Genomic DNA, 17,991 nt, shown 5'->3' with positions numbered 1-17,991 from the left:
ATTTCTAGCTCAATCCATTTATCCACATCAATGAGTTCCTTTTCAAAGGAACTCCATTCACTTCCAGAAATCCTTCTTTAGACCGATTTCCAAGAGCCTTAATGATATACACAGAAAAAAACGAAACAAGAAAATTGAAAGGAAGCACGTGGCACGCAGTGGAAGAACAGTAGGACCCAGAAGTGGATGGGTCTCAGGCCACTTCCTCCAGTCCCTCCATCTCTCAGACAAGGCAGACTCGGCGTGGGGGGGGGGGGCTGTCTAAGGTGGGGGAAGGAAGGTTTGCTGAGAGTGCACAGCCTGTCAGCTGCTGGCCCCTTTCTAGGCCACTTTCTGTCTAAAACTGCCAACCAATGAGAGAAAAACCATGTCAAGACCAAACACCAGACTTTTCTCCAGCCAGCACATATGTGGCGCTGGCCACCCGCTCAATTCCAAATCAGTTTCCAGAACCTCCAAAAAAAAAAAAAAGTCCAGGATCAGTCTCAGCCCAGCAATAATGAAGTGGCTTCAAGTGACAGCACATCTGCTTCCAGGCCTGTCCTGTCTTCAGATAATGATCCCATTCTCTCTAAGAGACCATCTCGCCCCATCCATCACTCAACACACTGGACCTCAGTAGCTTTTAAGAACTTGTTCTCAAACTGGGAGTGGTGGTGTATGTCTTTAATCACAGCACTCAGAAGGTAAAGGCCAGCCTGGACTATAGAGCAAATTGTAGGATGGTCAGAGCTCAATAGAAAAACCTTATCGAGAGAGAGAGAGAGAGAGAGAGAGAGAGAGAGAGAGAGAGAGAGAGAGAAATTGTTCCCAGCCTTTTTTCCCATTTCATCTTTGTGAGCTCCCAGCACCAGTTTGGTGCCATGGCGATCCAGAACCCTCATCAAATAAGGGTCCCCTGCCCTACCCAATGACCTATGATGACCCATGACAATAAAAGTCTGTCCCAGATTTCAGGCAGCCCACAGAGTCACTGTAATAGAATGTGGCCAGAGACCATGGGGCTGGGAAATGGGACCATCCATGCATCAATTCCAAACTGATCCTCTTGGCCTGTCTGTGAACACTGTGAAGCAGTTTGCACAACAACCAGACACGTTAGCACAAAGTCCACATACAGGGGTTCACATTGAACCTCTCTCCCGATATCCAGCCCTTCCCCGCCCCCCCCCCCCCCATCAAACAGACCAGCGCCCTCAGAATCTACCCCTCCCCCCCTCTGGTTCTGTATGCTGGCTCTAGACTTCCCAAGTCCTATTTCCACATCTTACCATTCCAAAGAACTGCCTCCTCATTTAACCCTTTCCCTACCCACACTCCCTTTCCTGGTAAGATTTGCAGTAGACATTTAAATACTTATTTTATCCAAGATACAAATGTCTCTATTATATGGGGGGGGGGGCGGGGACAATCTGGGCTGCCACCGCTAGCCAGCCATGTTGCTATCACCTCTTTTTTTAGAGTTCATGAATCAGATGCCAATAAGGAGGGGAAAGGGAGCTGGCACCAAGGCTCCCCCTCTCCTCCCCTGCACTTTTCCCCAGCAGGAGAAATAGATCCCAGAGTCCAAATGGACCATGTGAACACAGAAACAGAAAATATGCAAAGGACTGATGATGTGGAAATGTCAGCCCACGGTTCCAGACACCATGGGGGTGGGAGGTGGTGGCAGCTTACTTCCCAGCCCTGGAACCTACCAGCTGGGCCAAGTGATAGTGTGCAGCCTCCAGTAGATCTGAGGTACATGCAGAGAAGAAATAAAAAGAGCCCGAGAGCGAAGGATAAAAGAGGGAGGAAGACTGAACAAATAAAAACTGAGAGAAGGGGAAAAGGGGAGGGAAGCAGAGTCCCTAGTTCTAGGATCCTGTCACAACAACCCAAGACTTCTGAGGCAGCCTGCCAGGGCCAGAGCCCCTGCAGGGCAGCGGAGAGGAGCTGAGCTCGACTAGAGCTGCAGCCGGATACAATGTAAACAATGTAAATGGCAGCTACTCCTGAAAGGGATGTGAAAGGAAAGTGGATGAATGAAGAGGAAGGCTTATGGTGCCTGCCTGTGGCTTTTCCCTGTGAGAGAGAAAAAAAGATCCAGAGAATGGGAACCAATGGGTCAGCCAAAGCCTGTCTTGAACACACTATCTATGGCTTTTACAGACCCTAAAAGGATCATCAGCTCTGGCTCCCTCTGGCCTGACAGTCTCTGGGGAAGTGCACCTCTGGCAACTGCTCAGCTCTGCAGGAGAGTGAGCATACAGGGTGGGAGGCCCCAGCCACAGCCTGCCACAGAGTGCTGCTGTTCCCACTGTGGCATTCAATCCATACGCTACCAACTATAGGGTACATAGCCTCCCCACCTGGCCCTCACCTCATTCTGCCACAGGAGGAGGGGGAGAACAAACCACCCCTCATTTGGCAGAGGTCTCCGTAAATAAGCATGAGTCTTACACTGGAGTGACGTTTTTTGGTAGTCATGGGGCAGGAATTGGCTTTACTTTTTTTTTTTTTTTTTTTTAAATATGAATGGGTGTTTTGCCTGCATGTGTAGTTGTGCACCACATGAATGCCTAATGCCTACAGAAGCCAGAAGAGGATGTTAGATCCCTGGGAAATGGAATTACAGATGCTTATGAGCTGCTATGTGGGTGCATAGAATTGAACCCAGGTCCTCTACAAAAGCAGCAAGCTCTCTTAACCACTGAGCCATCTCTCCAGCCCCTAACTTTATCTTGTAATGAGGCTGGCTGAAAATACTCACTTTTTTTGTTTGTTTGTTTGTTTTTGTTTTTCAAGACAGGATTTCTCTGTGTAGCCTTGGCTGTTCTAGACTCACTTTGTGGGCCAGGCTGGCCTCAAACTCACAGCAATCCACCTGTCTTGTCTCTGCCTCCTGAGTGCTGGGATTAAAGGCATGTGCCACCATGGCCAGCTTTTTTTTTTTTTTTTTTTTTTTTTTTTAATTCTTAAGGCAGGATTTTAAAAAAACAACCAAGCAAAAGACTAGAAAACACAGCTAGCCTCCACATTCTTATGCAGTGAGCTGACAGATGTTCTGTTTCCATGGCCACAGCAGTGGCCAGCATAGGGGGCAACAGGGAAAGTGGGAGTCCTCAACTCCCTCAGAGGCCAGGTAAGGTTACCTGCCTGATCTACCCCTCCCCCACCTCATACCACAGTACAGCCCAAGGGCATACTGCACCTCTGCACTGACTTGAGATGAGAAATACAAATCAGGGTTTAATAAAGTACAAAAAAATTTTTTTGCAAGATGTCCTTTTAATCTCCTAATAGTAGGTGCATTTGTCAGTTCATATACAACCCTAAACTGTCTCAGCCCTAAGATCATAGGAAACACTGCTAATCTCTTGCTGATGGAATCCCCTGGAAGAAATGGCAGTGGCCACAGGCAGACTCCTGGAAGAGTGGTCTTTGGTTTAAAAACAAACAAACTCTACTTGCTGGGTTTTGTGGCACACATCTGAGATCCCAGCACTCAGGGAGGCAGAGCCAGCTGGACCGCTGTGATTTTGAGGCCAGCCTGGTCTACAAAGTGAGTCCAAGACAGCCACAGTTACACAGAGAAACCCTGTATCGAAAAACAAAAAACCAACCAAACAAAAAATATCTGTTTAAGGGCAATTTATAATTTCTGATAACTAAAGTCTATATAAGATTTAAATAAGGATTTTACAATTGTTTGCAGAATAGAAATAATGCAATAAAATGGGCCAGGTATTTCAATGTATATTTCTGGGATGTCCCAGAGGTCGACTGTTAAAAGGCTGGTTCCTGGTGGTATTATTTTTTGGAAAGTTCTGAAAACTCTGAAAAGTTGGGCCTAGCTGAAGGAATTAGGTTACTGAAAGTCTCTTTGTTTTTGTTGTTGTTGTTTGGTTGTTTGGTTGTTTGTTTTTTTCCCAAAATAGGGTTTCCCTATGTAGCTCTGGCTCTCCTGGACTCACTCGGCACACCAGGCTGGCCTCAAACTGACAGAGATCCACCTGCCTCTGCCTCCCAAGTGCTGAGATTACAGGCGTGCAGCACCGCATCTGGCTTTGGAAGTCTCTTCTTATGGGATGTACTTGTCTTGGAGCCCTCTCTGTTCTTCTCAGCAAAATAACTCTTTGCTCCCTTAAACTGTTTCTCTTGGGCATTCGGTCACAGTGAAAGAAGTATGATTAATTTGAATGGTACCTGCCAGGGGCCAGAGAGTCAAGGAAGAACAGAGTTGGTACCAAAAATATGGGTGGCTCATAGAGTTTCTTTATATAAGATTAGAGGAGCCACAGAAGAACCATGTGACCCTGGAACTCCCTTCTGGGGTGTTTACAATGATAATAGAGAACTGGTAGCCGGTCTTGGGCAGACATCTGTGTGCTGTGTTCATAGCAGTGTCACTCACAAAGTCAAGCGTACATCACGAGGATTAGCCAGGGTTCTCCAGAGGGACCAAAACACATAATTACAAGAGGGAGTTTCTTAGGTTGGCTTACACAGTCAAAGGCTGTCCAGCCCCACGATGGCCATCAGTGCCCAGAGAGCTAGGAAAGCCAGTGGCCTCTCAATCCAAGAGGTTGGAAGTACTGAGTAAGAAGGACTAACCATGCAGCCCGGACTGAGGCTGGCAGCCAGAAAGTCCCTAGAGACTCACAGTTGACATTCAAAGCCCCTCCCCCAGCTTTCCAGTGAGATTATACACTGATATAAAGAGAACAAAGGTGATGCTGGGAATGTGAACCCTCAGGGTATCCATAATGCTTATGAGAAGAATAAATGAATGCTTTTGTAATGGAGGAAAAAACAAAAAAACAAAAACAAAACAAAAAGTGCCTGAAGTAACAGGTATAGCCAGGGAACCTTAGAGAAGCCATTCTCTCAGGCAATAGTAGCTGAGCTACTGAGCCCTCTGCCAAACAAGCCTTTATACCACAATGGCCCCTCTTCCAGGCACGAGGAAGAGGCCGGAGCATCCCAGTATGTGAAGCGCTCAGCATGTACAGCATACTACCCAGCAGGGCCAACAGCTAGACCCTGCTCTGCAGGGGGTCACCACTCTCCCCCAAAGCTGCAGACACCTCATCTTCAAATGATGAAACACGTAAGTTTCTGGTTTCACAGGCCAAACGAGGCTGCCAGAGGTGACTTATCCCTGTCTCAGCAGTGTGAGAGCCACCACCCACCAGTCTTATTCTCAACATGCAGCCACCATGTCCCTCAAACGCCTATGAATTCTTAAGTAAGACTATAAATATGTTGCTCCAGTCAGCTTCTACCTCACTTGAGAAGCCAAAGTGCACGTTCACCTGCAAAAGTGTATGAGGACACAGGTGTGCGCGCAGGCACACACACACACACACACACACACACACACGAATACAAATGAGTTTGTCATGTCATAGGAGCAGGTGACAGACTGAAATGAAGAATGGCTAATAATGAGAACAGAGGCATATGGTAGAAAACAACATGGAGAATTTAGATCCAAGAAACGTGATTTTTTTTTTTCCTTGTGGCAAGAGTGATAAAGAAACCTATGCAAGGGCTAAGAGTCTAACTGTGGTGCTGGGGCCCTGAAATGGTGGCAGTGGGAGAAGACCTCAAAGGTAGGCAGACACCTCCAATGCCCATAACAGGAATGTTCACACCTTCCTACAGCAATTTCATGCACCCCGTGAGCTCCTAAGCAGCGTCTTCACCCGCATGCCATGTGCAGGATCACCTAACCAAGCCTCTCGCGGTGTTTAACGGGTAGGGTGCTGTTCTGAGTTTCATTTCTGTTACTGTGACAAAACAGCCTAACATAAAGCAACTTTGGGGGGGTAAAGGTATTTGTGTTGGCATACAATTCCAGGTGACCATTCCTCATTGTGGGGAAATCAAGGCAAGACAAAAACCAGCCAGTCCCATTACTTCCACAGTTGTGAGAACAAAGAAGAATGTATGCATGCTCATTCTTGTGCTCAGCTCTGTCTCTCCTCTCTCTCTCTCTCTCTTTTTTTTTTTTTTTTTTTTTTTTTTTTAACAATGTAAGGGTTTTTGTTTGGTTAGTTGGTTTCTTGATTTGTTTATTTATTTACTATGTACACAGTGTTCTGCCTGCATGTATGTCCACATACCAGAAGAGGGCACCAGATCTCATTATAGATGGTTGTGAGCCACCATGTGGTTACTGGGAATTGAACTCAGGACCTCAGGAAGAGCAGGCAGTGCTCTTAACCTCTGAGCCATCTCTCTCCAGCCCTGTTTCGCCACTCTTAAACAGTTTCAGGAACCTCGTCTAGGGAATGGTGCCACCCACAGTGGGCTGGATCTTCCCACTCTGATTAACTTAATTAAGGCAATCCCTCATAGACATGATCAGAGGCCAACCCACTGTCAACAGTTCTTCATTTAGACTTTCCTCCCAGGTGATCCTAGCTCTTCTCAAGCCGACACTTGAAGCAAACCATCACGGGTATCACACTGTGTGCACAAAAATGCTAGTGGCCCCATTTCAGCCTATCAGTCTACCCTTGATTTAGATGGCTTTTTTCATACTTTCATGTTTCAGCTTTATTTTAGCATACGTAAGAAAGTCTTGCGCTTGCCTCTCTTTATATGCTAAATTAAAAATATTTGCCAGCCTCATCATTAAGTTCCGAATTGGTATTCAGAGACCAACTCAGGCTTTAATTGTGCACTTGGGAGTTTTCATGACCTTTGTGGGAGTTAATCATACTCTCAGTGCTATTAAGCACGCAGAACTCTCAGTCACCCAAGAATTCAGACACTGGACATGAATGACCACCCCCAGCAGTAGCTGTCCCTGCCTCTAGAATCTGAGGTTGGGGTGCATGGGCAGAGCTCCCCTGTCTGGAGCAGGACTCACTTGGTGTAGCTCCTCTATTCAGAACAATTCTGCTTCCTTTCTAAGGTCCCTTAAGCCACCATAAGGAGGAGCAACCTGACCTGCAAAGACATCAGTTGGAATTGAGTATTTATCTCCTGTAAGCCACGAGGACACTATCTGCATCTGGCCACCAAGTGGTGAAGAAACGGCGTAGGTAACAATTATGATTTTTTTTCAAACATGGGTCTCGCGGGGACTGGGGAGATGGCTTAGCAGGAAAGGGCACTTGCCACCAAGCCTGACAGCCTGGGTATGATCTTCAGGACACACATAGTAGAAAGAGAGAACAGTGGCTCCCACAAGTCATCCTCTGACTTCCACACATGTGCCATGGCTGTGCAGATATGCACGCACATACACACACATAATAAATGTAATAAAAATGTTGATGGGTGTCACAGGGGCTGCTGAGATGGCTCAGTAAGTAAGAATGCTTGCTCCGCAAGTATAAGAACCTGAGTTTGAATCCATAGGACCTACGTTAAAAAAAAAAAAAAAAAAAAACAGGTCTGGCTGTGCACGCCTGTAACTCCATTATTGTGAGGTAGAAAGAGCTCACTGACCACCCAGCCTAGCCAGAAATGCAAGCTTTTACTCAGGAAAAAAAAAAAAAAAAAAAAAAAAAAACTATCTCAAAACAGTAGGATAGAAGGCAACAGAGGAAGACACTTGACATCCTGCTCTGAGCTCTGCATGTATGTACAAGGGAACATACAGTCTCACACTCTCATGCATACACACACACACACACACACACACACACACACACACCATAGCTACCCAGTGGAACTACTATCTATCAGCACAGTATCAACCCCTACGGTGATACAAAGCCCAGTACGCAACCCTCCTGGCAGCAAGGCATACACCTGGCTGAAGTCACCACCTCATAGACCTTTCAAGCCAAGCTTTCTTGCTAAGATCTATTGTTGAGCCTCCATCCATCAGGGTGTGCCTCACCTTCACCTTCTTGCCTTGTCCCTTTGAGCAGCTCCCCTCTGCCTAGAGATGCAGGACTAAAGTTCACTACTGTGGTGGTTTCAAAAAGAATGGGCCTTAGAGCCCACATACCTGAATGTTTGGTCCCCAGTTGGTGGACTGTTTAAGGAAGGGTTATGAGGTGTGGCCTTGCTGAAGGAGGAGTGTCACTGGGTATGGTGATTTGAGTAAGTGTGGTCCCCATAGACTCATGTGTTTGAATGCTTGGCCCATAAGAAGTGACACTGTTAAGAGGTGTGGCCTTGTTAGAGGAAGTGTGTCACTGTAGAGGTGGACTTTGAGGTCTCCTATGCTCGCGTCATGCCCAGTGTCACATTCTCCTCCTTGCTGCCTGCAGATCCAGATGTAGAACTCTCAGCTCCTTCTCCAGCACCATGTCTGCCTGCACGCTGCCATGCTTCCCACCATGATGATAATGGACTAAATCTCTGAGCTGTAAGCCAGCCCCAATGAAATATTTTCCTTAAAAAGAGTTGGCGTGGCCATGGTGTCTCTTCACAGCAATGGAAACCCCACCTAAGGCACTGGGGGTAGGCTTTGAGATCGCAGAAGCTGATGCCAGGCCCAGTCTTTCTCTTTCTTTCTCTCTCTCTCTCTCTCTCTCTCTCTCTCTCTCTCTCTTTCTCTCTCTCTCTCTATCTATCTCTATCTCTATCTCCTATGTGCTTGTGGATCCGATGTAAGCTCTCAACTCTTGCTCCAGCACCATGCCTGCCTGCTGCCATGTTCCCGTCATGGAGAGGCTAACCCTCAGAAACTGTAAGTAAGCCCCCATCTAAATACCTTTTGTGAGTTGCCTTGTTCATGCTGTCTCTTCACAGCAACAGAAAAGTAAGCGGTCTTCCCTCACAGACAGAGCAACCAGGCCTGTGATGCCTCAGGCCTCCTGCAGGTTCTGGGAATGTATACTTTTAGAAAGCATCCCTATGACTATTGTAAGTCTAGGAAACTATTCATCAAGGAAGAGTTTGTCAAGCTTGGCTGGCCCAGGAAATTAGCCAGATGCTAAATTTACTTATTCTGCCGTAACAGCTTTAATCAATATGCCACCCATGCACTGGATATTGAGGCCACCACAGATGGGAGCAGTTCCAATCCCCACCCCCCCCCCCAGAACCTGTAGTCCAGTGCTGTGTGACCAGTGGAGCCCTGGGGCATAAGGCAGGAGACAGGAGAAATAAGGGGGGGGGGCTAAGGGGGAGCAGTGGAGGCTTCTCAGAAAATGTAAGACTGGAATGTAGCCAGTCCAATAAGGCATGGGATGAGCACACAGCATTCCAGGGAAGCGGAGCATCCATTTGGGAATTCACTGGAACACAGAAGATGTCAGATGAAGTGAAGCCATTAACTGGACCAAGTCTTGGAAGCCCATTAAGCTTGGCAGGCAAGAGAAGCCAGAAAAAGAGTTCCAGTCTGGGAGTGATACGCAGAGACTCTTTTAGGTGTTGAACTCACTCTGGGGAGCGTCGCCGCACGTGCATTCATGCAGGTGAGATGAAAACCCAGGAGGCCAACGCTGAAGGTCATGATGCTCTGAGAAAGAACACACCAAGCCTGGCCCAAGGAGGAGGCCGAGAAGGAAGGGCAAGTGTGACTCTGCTTGGATGGTGCGCGTCTCCTGAGGCTATGGAGAAACAAGCCGAATCAATGTTCATGGAAGACAGAAGCTTCAACAGAAGGGAGCCCGTGGCTTGAGTCAGGAAAGAAATGAATTTACCAGCACAAACATGGAGAAGTTCATGGAGGGCAGGAACTACCATCTGATGGTTTCATCAAAACCCATGCTGGTATTTGGTTGCAGTTGTCATGGTATGAAGTGACGAGATCTTGGAGAGGCAATGAGGTCATGGGGTACCACCTTCATGAAGAATGGATTAAGGCTGTTATCATAGAAGAAGTTAGCCCTAAAAGTGTAATGTGGAAACGACCACCCCCTCCTTCCTCTCCTGAACACCTGCTCTCATGCCGAGTGACCTTCCATCATGGTGCGCTGCAGTGAGAAGGCCCTTGCCAGGTGCAGGCCTTAGATCTTGGACCAGTGAGCCAAGTAAACTCCTTTTGATTCTACCACCTGGTCCACCATGTTCTGTCATAGCAACAGAAACTGGCAAGACGGCAGGGCAATGAAGTGCTCTGGTGACAGGTCCATCCTATCAGTGAGCCTGAAGTAAATACATAAGTGTGAGAGCTTCTGGGGCTCCGAGAATGTGACCAAAACATAAGACAGTACGGTGAAGGTCGAAGAATCAGACCCAGGCCATGCTAATGTTCTGTGAGACTATGATAAGAACCAGCCAAGGTCACACTGCATTCGTTCACCTGGATGACAGAAGCTCTCTGTGCTCTAGGAATGACAGCAGGGCACCTAAGTGGGTACCTGGCATGGAGGCCTCCCACCATGAAGGTAATAGGAGATACACACTGATAAGCCAAGTGGTGGATGGCGAGCTTAAAGGGAACTGTGTCCCCAAGGGACGATGCCCTGAGAGAAAAGGGGGAAATCGCAGTCAAAACATGGATCACAGACAGAGTGCAAGTTAAGAGGGCCAGGGCTGTCTCGAATGACAGGCACAGGTGTGGTCAGGAGGACACACAGCTTGTCTTTGATGGGAACTCAGGTCAGTAACTATCACAACTCAGGTCAGTGAGGAGGTGACAGTGACAAGGTCCAAATCCTTGGTGGATCCCGCAGGGAGTGGCCCACAGAGGCAGATGACGGTGGCAGGGAAGAATGGAGAGGGTACCATCCAGATAGCACACTGGTGAGAAAATGAGGCACTCCTGCCCTTCTGGGAAGGAAGTCTGAAGTAGACACAGGTCCAGAACACAGGAAGCAGCTTAAAGGGAATTGTGTCCCCAAGGGATGAGAACAGGAGGGAAATGAAGCCAGGTGTGGCCTCAGGGTCAGTGCATGTAGAAACACCCATGAAAAGGCCACACAGCTTCGCCTGCCTTTGCTCAGAGCCTGGAAAATCGGAAGGAAACTGCTTTGGTGCCTCTGCCACGTGCCACCTTAGGAAGCCTGGAAACATCAGCAGCTGGTGAGGCTTTGCCAGCCAGCACTGGCTTGTCTCCAGGGCCTGTGAGTTCTGTCCCCTCCTCCGCTCCTACATGATTGATGGAGATACAGTGATGACAAGACTGGCTTTGGGAGAGGGCCAGCCAACACTCACCACAAGCTGAAGCAAGAAACAAACATCACACCAGACAGAGGGAGCCCTCCAGGTTCAACGGTGCTCCCCACCTCCTGGCAAGAAAACTCCTCACTGGCATCACAGGTCCTGAGCCTCCCGGAATGCTTGGCCGTCTTCACATCAACTGTAGTTCTCCAAGTTCCAAAGCATCAAGGTCCAGAAAAGGATGCATGTTCCCTTGCTATCCAGGGTGTGGTCCCTGAGGGCAGCCAGAAATGGGGCAGGCAGAAGGGCAGGAGACTCTGTTGTTGAGACGGTGAAGCCTCTGTGCCCCCAGGATCATCCTTGGTTGTGAAGAGCAAGGATGGGTAAGGAAGAGGCCCCTCTCATTCTGTAGGAAGGGAGAGAGGTCATGGGGTGGCCTGGGAGGGAAAGGACAGATAGCAGCTGCAGGTGCCTGGCCCTGGCTACAGGACAATGGCTTGGTCCAAACAGACCAGCAGTGGAGGTCAGAAAGGGGTTCACTCTGCCTCGGTTCAAGACAGGTCAAAGACGGTCACAGTGCCCGCTTTCCTTTTTTTTTTTTTTTTTTTTTTTTTTTTTTTATGGATAGATATAACTGGAGAAACTGAGGCCTGTTTCTCATTGCTGGGTCTGGGACAGGCTAGAGCTGGCTGACAAAGGTTCAGCAATGAAGACAGTTGGTCTAGTACAACTTCTCCTCAGCGGTTTACTCATTATTGTCTGTGAGGTCCATTCAAACTCCAAGGACAATTGCCACCCTGAGCCCAAAGCCATTTTAAGATGAGGTGATGCATCCGGCCTTTCTAGGGCACATCACTAGGAACTTATCCTAAGTGTTAATCGCCAAAGTTCAGAGGGGCTCTGGATATTAAAAACCGGGAAAACCAAAAGCCTGAGATAAGCGGCTGTACATATTTGATCTTTCCAAAGTGCGGCTTCATCTGTGTTTTTATCATGAGAGTGTCTGCAATCAGGCTCGGCCAAGCTGGAGCAGAGAAGGTTCCAATTGTGAGTAAACACCATTCGTCTCAGACTGGCTGGAAACAGACATCGCTCCACACAGCAAACCTTTCAGAGTGCCTGTAGGATCTTTCCCTTCTAAACATCCACATAGTTTTTTAAATGCACCAAAACAAAACAAAAAAACCAACCAATCGTTTCAGGATGGAAAGGGGAGGGTGGGGGGGAGTGACTTTTGTTTCATTGCATTGTGTTGTATTTTCAAACATTTTGGAAATGAGCTATTATCATTTTTCTTTTCTAAGTAAAAGTTTAAGTTTTAAGAAAATAGAATTTCTTCTTTAAAGACGAATGCACAGAGGTGGGTGTAGTGGTAAATGCTGTGATCCTAGCCCTTTGGAGATAGAGGCAAGGTGGGCATGAGGTCCAGGCGGGCCGCGGGGAGAGGGAGATGTGGAGTGCTTTGAGACTTGTTATACTTCAATCAGAAATTCCAACTCGAAATATCTTATTTACATAGAAGATAATGTTTGGGGTAGAAACCATTATTATATCAGTAATTCAAAGCCAGTGATTACAGCCAGGGAAAGGGTCGTAAGAGTGTCACAGACTCAGATCAATTCCCAGGCCCAACACAGACTAGCCAGGCTTGGACAAGCTTCAGAACCTCTTGGAGCCATAGTTTGTCTCGTCGTGTGTAAAAAGTCCCCTGGCATGTAAAAGGCAATATACATAAAGGACACAAAGCCATGGTTTAAAACAAACAAACAAAAAACCCTCAGTTTTTCTCCACTTCTGCAAAGCATAACAGATGTCCTCAAAAGCCATGGTTGATGTGAAATAACTTCACTTGAAAACAAGGCAGATAGATTTTCAAGGCAAAACTCAAGATTTCAATGTGTTTACAACTTAGCTACATCCATCTTTGCCTCTAGACACCCAGAGGAGGAAGTGGAGGGGAGGCAGAACAGGTCCTCTCCAAACTACACCAGAGGGAGGGCAGTCAAATACACACTGGATAAATAGTAACTTCCATTATTTCCCTTAAGTGGGTATGTACATGTACAAATAAATAGACATTTTTTTTTAAATGCCACTTGCATCTTTTCTAGCCCAGGAGGTGCAGACATTTTAACCACTGAGTATTTAATGCCAATCATTGCTTGGGCTGTCAGTACATACTAAGCCATCAATATGACTCATCAGATCAGGAAATGTGTAGAAATATAAAATGCCGGAAAGAAGGCAAATGTACCATCTACTAACTCTGCTAGACTTTGGTTTAAAGAATTACCACCGGCCTGGAGAGATGGCTCAGAGGTTAAGAGCACTCACTGCTCTTCCAGAGATCCTGAGTTCAATTCCCAGCAACCACATGGTGGTTCACAGCCATCTATAATGTGATCTGATGTGCACTATATACATAATAAATAAACAAATCTAAAAAAAAAAAAAAGAAGAAAGAAAGAAAGAAAGAAAAGAATTACCACCATTCAACCACTATCCACAAACACACAGTATGTGTGTATCAGGAAGCCAGACCATTTCTGGGTTCCCTTCTCAGTGTTCAGGGATCAAATCCTGTGGTGGGGGTTAGGTTGCTTGATTCATAGACAGAAGGGAAAGACCAGGAAGCAGGAACTGACCCTGTTGCCACCGTGTCAGTTCCACTAGCCATGCCAACAGGACCCGACTTGGGATTTGACTGCATTGTTACCCTCAGACTGGGAGATGAGTGTTGAGACAGGGGCCAGCCCAGGATCACTAGGACTGTCATTCAGATGTCTCTTGATCAACTCCACTGCTCAAACTATGCACCTTATTAGTTCGTTCTTGAATTATATATTCTCCCCCCCCGCCTCTCTCTCTCTCTCTCTCTCTCTCTCTCTCTCTCTCTCTCTCTCTCTCTCTCTCTCTCTCTCACACACACACACACACACACACACACACACACACACTTAGGGAGAGAAGAAAATTCTTTCTGGTGACCCACCAAGCTGCAGGAACTAGTGCAGTGAACATCAAATCTGAAGGAGTTTGGGGTGCTCTCGAAGCCCGCCACCCTCCAAAGCCAAATTAGGACAAAACAGCAAATTAAGTATTAGTCTTCAAGAATGTGGCTTCCTCTCCAAATCCAAAGAAGCTGAGAAAGTTCCTTTGTAAGAAGGGAGCCAATCTCCGCTGCATGTTTGGGCACTGTGTACCTTGAATCTCTGCTCATCCTATCTGTATAAAGAAACAGTCTCAAAGCCCCATTCTCTGCAGTAGAATAGACCCAGCATTCCAGGGTAGAAAGGATAACATTCCATCACATGTAGCTGGCAGGACTTTTTACATCAGCCTCCAAATCCCTACCTCGGAATCCCTTTTCTCTCTTATTTCTATGTTCCTAAACCAAATGATAAGTGATTATGCAATTTAGAAAGAGGTGAAACCTTAGGTGTGATTTTCCGGGACTTTTCAGAGCCCTTCCCCCCTTTTCTTCCTCCCCAGGCACTCGCCCTCTGCTCCTTGTGGTTTGACCCTTATAGCAGGAGACTTGGGGTTCTATAGAAAAACCCCTCTTACACTAGAAACCACCACTCAGACGAACCCGTTGGCATCTCAACTGCTCTTGCGTCCAGGTCGTCTCCTGTGCACAATCTCTCCACCGCTCCCCAGAACCAGGCCTCCAGGAGCTGGCCTCAGGGTCCCTCCCGTTACCCAACCCTGCTGTTAATGATGCCTGTCAGGCAGCTGGGACTTGACCCTTCAGATCAGCCTTCCCTGGAGGTGAGAATGTGGACCTTAAGCAGCCCCAGAAGGAAGCCAAGGGGTCAAGGGTTTGTGAAATGTGACACAGTCCACAGGAGACCTGTTCCTCCACTGCCCCCCTCCTTACTCTCCTTCGGGAGTCCTGGGCTCCCTGATGACCCGTGTCCACTCTCCACGATGGGAGGAAGCCTGTGTGTCCTGGGGATGCTGGGACCTGGCCAGACCTACAGTACCTGGAACCTTATTTATCCTGGTCTTTCTCTGTCCCTCTTCTCTCTTCACTCCCATCTCCTTTGATGTCCCCTTCCCTCCTGCCTGGCCTCTCCCTACTTCCTCTTACAAGGCCCTCTGGTTGTGTTTCTACTTTGTCTCCAATTATGTCTAAACGCAACCCACCACAGATGCTGACATTTTAAATGTTTAGTTGTTATAGTTACTTGACTAATTGCCTGGGCCACCGGCAGTGCATCTTCTCTCTGGCGGGCAGGAAAGAAGGCGGGTGGGAGGGAAGCCCCGGCAGACTGGGTTTTGAGCCACTACTCTGGGCCAGGACACCTTGCCACGCCCAAGAGTGTGCCTCCCGCTGAGGCTCAGCAGGAGCTACAGGCTCCAACCAGGGCAGGAAGGCGTGCCTAGTTACCAGTAAGACTGGCCTCAGGATACCAAGAGCTTTGTCTCCTGCCCCGGGACAGGGGTGATGGACAAGGTCTGCCCAGCAAGTGCTTCTGCCTGGCCTCACGGTCCACCTACGCATGCAATGTAGGTGAAACGAGGGAAAAAAAAAAAAAAAACGATGTGGGCTTGGGGGCGGGCGGGGCGGGGGGCTTTGGGATAAATGAGAGTTAGAAGCCGCTGCAGGTTACTCACGTGCCAGATAGCGAAGAAGATGAGCGCAGCGCAGAGCACCAGAGACAGCATGTAGCAGAAAGCAGCGAAAGTGAAGGCCATGGCTGAGGACCCCCAGATCCCACCACACACACAATGCCGCTCTCTGGAGTCCAGTGCCCTCCCAAAGAAGGGCCAGAAAGGCGTCTCGTCCACACGCTCCTGGCAAAACCAGTGGCTAGGAGCACCCACGACAAGCAGAGACAGAGTTGAGAGTCAGTGACACCGGCAAGATTCCGGCAGGATCGGAGACCCAGGACCTGGAGTGCCCACAGGTACAGAATGTCGCTGGCGGCAACTGTTCTCCTAGCTGAAGAAACCTAGAGAACACCTGCAGACCAATGTCAACTAGAGACAAACAGGCACCGGGTGTGAGGACTCCACATAGGACCAGGCGAAGAGGTCCGGTCCTCTGGAAAGAGCCCACTCTGTCCTCGTGCGAGCGAAGAGGTGGAGTGAGTGTGCCACTCAGACTCCAAGAGCGTCCAGCCAGGTGCCCGGGATCGAGGTCCCACAGCCTCCCTGTCCCCGGAGCACAATTCTTTGGGTGGCCGAGGCGGGCCAGGTCCCGTAAACCCTGCGCCCCAGGCTAGAGTCTTCCAGAGCAGCTGTGCACACAGAGATGCATCCGGCCCCGGCCCAACCGAGTCCCAAGGCCACCGGCTTCCGTAACCCGGTGCCTGGGAAACTGGGTCGGTCCGGGGCGGCGTGGGCTCCAGCCCAGAAGGCCAGCTCCGGCCCGGCAGCTGCGGCGCGGGTTTCTGGCCAAGTGCTGCTCGCGGCGGAGCGGGGCTCCACCTGCTGCTGCTGTCACCGGCGCCAGAAAGACTGCAGAGCTGGGACCCCTCCCTCGCGCCGCCCCACCCTCGCCGGCTCCTGAGCACGCCCTCCCTGCGGGCGGGGACTGCGGCGGTGGGGGCCCGGGTGGCGGCGGCAAGGAGGTGCGGTGCTTGCCCGCCTCTCGGAGGAAACTTGCCGCCCCGCTTGCGGAGGCGGGAGGGGCAGGGACTCTTTAAGCACGTGCACCTGGAGCGAGTAGGAAGGCGGAAGACTATGGCGATGACGTGTCCGCCGCCCCTAGGCATCCAGCAGTTTTGTGTACACTGGAGAGGGAAGTGAAGGGACTGGGTCTCTGGAGTGTTTTGGCTCCTGTTGGTTGTGTCCTACTTGGGCAGATTTCCCAGACTGTAACTCCTGATCTGGGGTGCCTCTACAGGTCTACCCTGAGGCCCCTGCAGGATCCTGTTTTAACACCCATCCCTGACATCCTCCGGTATCCTACTCCATCTGACCTTCGGATTAGGGGGACAGACCTGAGCAGTGATGGGGTAAGGCAAGGCTACAGCAAATGTTGCTGTTTAGGGCATATAATGTTGGAAGACAGACTCCCTCCTACCTCCAACCTTCTTAGCCTCCTTAAATAAAACCTGAATAGCAAAGAGTATCTTCGAACCAAAGAGGACCTAGCACTTGGTACCCAGTCAATCCATAAATGGTAGGGACTAGTATATGTGCCTCTGCCATAGTGGTTTAACATCATAGAAATTTGTATCATAATCCTACAGACAGAAATTGGATTTCAAATGAGTCAGCCCAGGAAGCAAGAAGAAATGTCCTGAAAGATGACTAGCAAGTTCCCCTGGGGGTATAGATACACACCATGGTTTGGGGCATCTCAGAGCATCCGGTTACGTACAGAAGATAGTGTTTCACTCATATCCTCTCCAACCCCTGGCTCTTAACAGCTTTTTGTCCCCTCTTCTGTCACCTCTCCATGATGGTCCCTACGTCTTAAGGAGGAGGGGTGTGGTACAGGTGTCCATATGTGGCTGGCTGAGCACTCCACTGGACCTTGGCAGGTTGTGCTTCTGCATCGACTGTCCTCCACTGCACAAAACAACTTCTTTCATGGCATCAGAGAGCTGCACTAACCTATAGGTACAGAGATACAACGTTAGAGGACAGTTTGATACTATTTCCACTCAACAAAATAATTGTAGTAATTTGTCTTCTGGGCACTAACAATTCCCCAACCATGGATTCTTGGCCAGACTTATACTAACAGACGTGAGTTTCCTCCTATAACAGACCTTAAAACCAATCAGAAAGCAGCTGGTTACCCCTGTAACATTCATGCCGCTGCTGCAGATGGGCGTGTCTTGTCACATCAGTCGTTATTGTAGCTCATTGGGTTCACACCTGAGTAATACTGTTGATCACACACACACACACACACACACACACACACACACACACACACACACACACACACACAGAAGCCTGCAAAGCAATTTGTGGTACTATGAATGACAGACAGCAAGGAGGAAGCTCCCTGGTCAATGCCAACTTGAT

The 17,991-nt window shown here is 48.7% G+C and overlaps 1 protein-coding gene across 2 annotated transcripts in view; it reads right to left on the bottom strand.

Moving 5' to 3' along the window:
• Positions 1-16,486, bottom strand: part of Cnih3 (cornichon family AMPA receptor auxiliary protein 3) — a 107,238-nt gene extending 90,752 nt beyond the window's left edge. Inside the window, exon 1 of one of the 2 annotated variants that reach the window (XM_051148049.1) lies at positions 15,622-16,486. In XM_051148049.1, the coding sequence (XP_051004006.1) occupies positions 15,622-15,702 (81 nt within the window). In that variant the 5' untranslated portion in view covers positions 15,703-16,486. The remainder of the gene's footprint in view (positions 1-15,621) is intronic. The other variant, XM_051148047.1, reaches the window with a different exon arrangement.
• Positions 16,487-17,991: the final 1,505 nt, after the last annotated feature.

This window comes from Acomys russatus, chromosome 6, assembly GCF_903995435.1.
Source record: "Acomys russatus chromosome 6, mAcoRus1.1, whole genome shotgun sequence".
Classification (NCBI taxonomy): Eukaryota; Metazoa; Chordata; class Mammalia; order Rodentia; family Muridae; genus Acomys; species Acomys russatus.
The sequence above is the reverse complement of the archived record's forward strand: the minus strand, read 5'-3'. Positions and strand labels throughout refer to the sequence as shown.